This window comes from Carlito syrichta, unplaced genomic scaffold (assembly GCF_000164805.1).
Source record: "Carlito syrichta isolate Samal-C Ts95f unplaced genomic scaffold, Tarsius_syrichta-2.0.1 Scaffold233842, whole genome shotgun sequence".
Classification (NCBI taxonomy): Eukaryota; Metazoa; Chordata; class Mammalia; order Primates; family Tarsiidae; genus Carlito; species Carlito syrichta.
In genome coordinates, this window is record NW_007177938.1 from 213144 (window position 1) to 217999 (window position 4856).

The 4856-nt window shown below is 48.8% G+C and overlaps 1 protein-coding gene across 1 annotated transcript in view; it reads left to right on the plus strand.

Annotated features, from left to right (window-relative positions):
* Window positions 1-3334: 3334 nt before the first annotated feature.
* The window catches only part of SLC34A2 (solute carrier family 34 member 2), a 16775-nt gene continuing 15253 nt past the window's right edge, over window positions 3335-4856 (plus strand). Inside the window, exons 1-2 of the mRNA XM_008051780.2 lie at window positions 3335-3446; window positions 3535-3669. Coding sequence (XP_008049971.2) covers window positions 3335-3446; window positions 3535-3669 — 247 coding nt within the window. The remainder of the gene's footprint in view (window positions 3447-3534; window positions 3670-4856) is intronic.

Below are 4856 nucleotides of genomic sequence, written 5' to 3' on the forward strand. Positions count from 1 at the left end.
GCCTGCAGATAGCAGGATCCAGCAGGTACTGAGAACTGCAGCCTTGGCCCCGCCTTGATTCTTAGGGCTCAGACAACTTTTCATGGAGCCTCTGGGAGGCACTGTAACTCTGCGAGAGAGGCAGGATGCTTGAAAGCAACTTTGCCCCTAGAAACTGAGAGGCAAGTGGAGGGTACCTAGACCCGGAGTCGCCACAGAAGACTCTGGATTCGAACCCAGGTTCAAGGTTCTTACAGATGGACAAGTTATTCAGGCCTTGTGTCTGAGTTTCTACATCTGTGTAATGCAGGGGAATAATAGCGCTCCCCTCTACCCCCCATCCCCATGAGTGCCTGTGAGACCATGGATAGCACAGCCCGGCTCAATAAATCTTGGATCTCCCAGACAGGCAGGTCCCAGCATTGTACTCAAAGCACATTGAGGCCTATTGTGCTGAGTGCATATTAAGCTGAAATAAAAGACCTGCTCTGCCAGCTACCATGTAAGTATCTGCCATGCCTTGAGGTTACATGGGGAAAGTCAGGGAAGTCTTCCTTGGGCCAATGCAGCCGCTCACGCCTGCAATCCCAGCACTTTAGGAGGTCAAGGCAGGAGGATCACTTGAGGCTGGGAGTTCGAGATCAGCCTGAGCAACATTGTGAGACCTCATCTCTACAAAAAATAAAAAATTAGCTGGGCCCAGGTGGTATGCACCTTGTAGTCCCAGCTACTCCGGAGACTGAGGTAGAAGGTTGCCTGAGCCCAGGAGGTTGAGGCTGCGGTGAGCTGTGATCATGCCACTGGATTGCAGTCTGGGTGACGGTGAGACCCTGACTCAAAAAAAATTGTTAGAAAGGCTTCCTTGGGCTAAACAGCGTCATGAAAGCCCCTCATGATGATACTCACAGAATCTACCCCTTTTAACCTCATCATCACAATGAATAATGGAAGCAAGGCAGGCATTTCTGGACCAGCCTACCTTTCTGAGATTGGGGATTCGGCTGTCAGCTTTTTAAAAACTTGGAAATTTTAGAATAAAAAACACCCACAACCCCACCACCCTCTCTGCACCTCATAGGACATATCTGGATCTTGTTTACCTCATTGAGATAATGCCATTTGAATAAGACCCCAAAAGCCTTTTACAGTTTCATTTATTAATTTTTTTTTTTTTTTGAGTCTTACTCTGTTGCCCAGACTGTAGTGCATTGGCACGCTCCCAGCCACCGCAGCCTCGACCTGCTGGACTCAGGCGATCCTTCCGCCTCAGTCTTCCAAATAGCTGGAACCACAGGCATGTGCCACCATGCCCGACTCCAATATTTTTGATGTATTGTAGAGATGTCTCGCCATGGTGCTCAGGCTGATCTCGAATCTCTGAGCTCAGGCAATCCTCTCGCCTCCACCTCCCAAAGTGCTGGGATTACAGGCTTGAGTCACCAAGCGTGGCTCATTTTTAAATTTTTTATAGTGACAATTCTTGCTGTGATGCCCAAGTTGGTCTCAAACTCCCAGGCATGAGCCATCATGCCTGGGCAAAAAGTACCTCTTATTCACTGTCGATCCAAAACATTTTCCTGTGTTTTTATCGATTTGTTAGAACATTTTAAATGCCTTGCTACTATGCTGCATGGATGTGCCATAATTAGTACAGTGATTTCCCTCTTTTTAATTTTTTGAATCTCTAAATGATGGAGCAGCAGATGTCTTTGACCTTCATCGCATTCATTCTGTCAATACATATTTACTGTGCCTGGTAAATGCACCAGGCAGAGCTCAAGACCCCAAGGATGCAGTGATGCATAAGACAAGAGTCTCCTTTTGGGTAGGGCTTGGGTTCACGCAAGCAGGAAATAGATTGATTTAAAAACTCAGGAAGGAGTCAGACAGACTCGGGGTCTAGAGGGCCCACTCAGAGGTGATCCAGCAAGTCAGATAGATCTGATTTTCTGAGAGCGAATAACCCTAGGCTCCAAGTTCCTAGAAGTGAAATGACTGGGTCAGATGTACAATGAGTACCAGGTCCTTGAGGCATTTAGCCAGTTGTTCTCCCGAGCTTTGGGCAGTGGTCCTCTTAATATCTTCTTGCGAATGGTGCATTCTACTTAAACATTTTTTTTTTTTTTGCTACTTTGATTGTTGTCACTGTTAATTTGCATGTCTTGACTTGGTAACAGAGGTGAGCTGATCGGTATTTAAGCACTCTTCTGTGAGTTGCTTGTTCTTTTCCCTTGGGCTGCTTTGTCTAATATGTGTGTCAAAGGACTGCGAGGAATGGACTGAGAATGTGTCCAGAGCCGTGCCACTGAGAAGGTTTTTGGAGAAAATGGGCCACAAGCTTTTACCAAAGGCTGGAAAATGTGGTTCTAACAAAGGATCATGAATCCAGGCAGCACGGCATAGTGATAATTGCCACTGCTGCTTATTGGATGCTCACTCGATGTCAGATGTTTTCCAAACCTTTAATCTCACCGTGAATCTCATCTGTTTTAATCTCATAACAGTTCAAGGCCTGAAGATCTGGTCCCATTTTATAGATGGGAAACTGATACTTGATGCTCAGAGACATGGGAACTTGTCTAAATACATTCTTAAGTGGCACTGCTAAATTTTAAACCAGAACCAATGTGCCATGCTGGTCGCAGAACTCCCAAGTGGTAGGTAAAGTGAGTAGAATGTGTACATATACTAGCTGGTACATATGCTCAGTCCACGAGAGGAGGCTTTGCATAGACTTGCAGTTGGCTTGTCTTGATGTAAGAGGTGGGTGCGGAGCCCAGTGGAAGGTGGGAGGACGTGATGTGCTAGGAGACAATGAAGATGGGTGAGATTCGATCCTCTTTGATAAAAGGGGAGGGTCAAAACCAAGGCCAACAGAGAAGTTAGAGAAATCACCAGGCACGGTGACTCACACTTGGAATCCCAGCATTTTGGGAGGTCCAGGTGGGAGGATTGCTTGAGCCTAGGCAGCATAGCAAGACCTCATCTATGCAAAAGATAAAAAAAATTAGCTGGATGTAGTGGCCTGTGCCTATAGTCCCAGCTACCCAGGAGGCCGAGGTAGAAGGATCGCCTGAGTCTGGGAGTTTGAGGCTGTGGTGAACCATGATCTTGCCACTACACTCCAGCTAGGGTGATCACAGCTCAAAAACAAATAAATAAAACAAATAGGGTCTTGCTATGTTGTCCAGGCTGGTCTTGAACCCTTGGTCTCAAATGATCCTCCCTCCTTGGCCTCCTGAAGTGCTGTGATTACAAGTGTGAGTCACTATATGCAGCCTAGTTCTCCCTCCTATAACTGGGTGAGCCTCCTTTCTGTAACTGCTGCTTTAAACTCTTTTTCTACCCACAGACCATGGCTCCTTGGCCCGAGTTGGAAAATGCCCAGCCCGACCCCAATAAATACATCGAAGGGACCTCCAGTCAGCAGTCCACCACCCCCACCAAAGACAAAGAGACCGACAAAAGTAAGTCTCACTCCCCTGGCTGCAGACTGACCTCCTGCCAGGACCCACGGAGACTCAGGTCTGATTCCTTTGTCGCTTGTTTGGGCAGATGACAAAGGGGCCCCTGTCACCAAGATTGAACTCTTGCCAGCCTACTCCATGGCGACTCTGATCGAGAAGCCCAGCGAGGTGGATGACCCCTGGGACCTGCCAGAGCTTCAGGACACTGGGATCAAGTGGTCAGGTAAAATCAAGGCTGGTTGGGGGGGATGGTAGGAAACCACCTGGTATGCACAGTGTCACTTTGTTCGTGTCACCCTGGAACAAGAGTCCTGCTAGGGATGCCACCCATCCCCCCACCCTCTTTGGGAGTTTTTTTGAGTCAGCATCTTACTCTGGCCCACACTGGAGTGGAGTGGCATGGTCATGGCTCACTGCAACCTCGACTTCCTGGGTTCAGGCGATCCTTCCATCTCAGCATCTCGAGCAGCCAGAACTACATACCTACGCCTCCACCCCCAGCTAATATTTTTTGTAGAGAGGAGGTCTCCAGGCCAGGCGCAGTGGTTCAAGCCTATAATCCCAGCACTTTGGGAGGCCGAGGCAAGAGGATTGTCTGAGTCCAGGGGTTTGAGACCAGCCTGGGCACCTTGGTGAGACCTCATCTCTAGCAATGAATCAAAATCATCCAGGCATGGTAGCGCACGCCTGTAGCTCCATCTACTTGGAAGGCTGAGGTGGAAGGATTGCTTGAGCCCAGCAGATCGAGGCTGTGGTGGCCATGAGCGTGCCACTGCACTCTAGCCTGGACAACAGAGTGAGACTCCAACTCAAAAAAAAAGAGAGAGAGAGAGAGAGAGAGGAAATCTCGCTATGTTGCCCAGGCTGATCTCGAACTCCTGGGCTCAAGAAATCCTCTGGTCTTGGCCTCCCAAAGTGCTGGAATTACAGGCGTGAGCCACTGTGCCCAGCCCCTGAGGTTTAGAGTCAAAGCACAATGCGGCGATGGGGGCATCTTTTCTTTCTGTCCCTCAACCAATGTGCCAAGCACTGGAATTATAGCCAAGATTGGCACTGCCTAGCTCCTTTTAATTAATCACCTGCTGCCCAGGTTCCAGGTACTGACTGGTTAAGGTGTTGTGGATACGGTGTACAGAGGCCCCTGTCCTCAGAGCTCCTCCGAGGTATCTCCCTGCAGGCCATCGGGGAAGGTGTGAACAAGACAGAGCATATCCCCAAGACTGCCGGGACATCACATTGATTTTTCCAAGTGTCTTTGGGGTATAGGGTCTGTCTGAACCAGACAGCTGGGAGAGAAAAAGAGGTGGGAGCAGAAGAGGGCTGTTTAGGGAAGAGGTGAGAGCTGTTTTGGGGAGGGGGTTTGTTTTTTGTTTTTTGTTTTTGAGTTGGAGTCTCACTCTGCCGCCCACT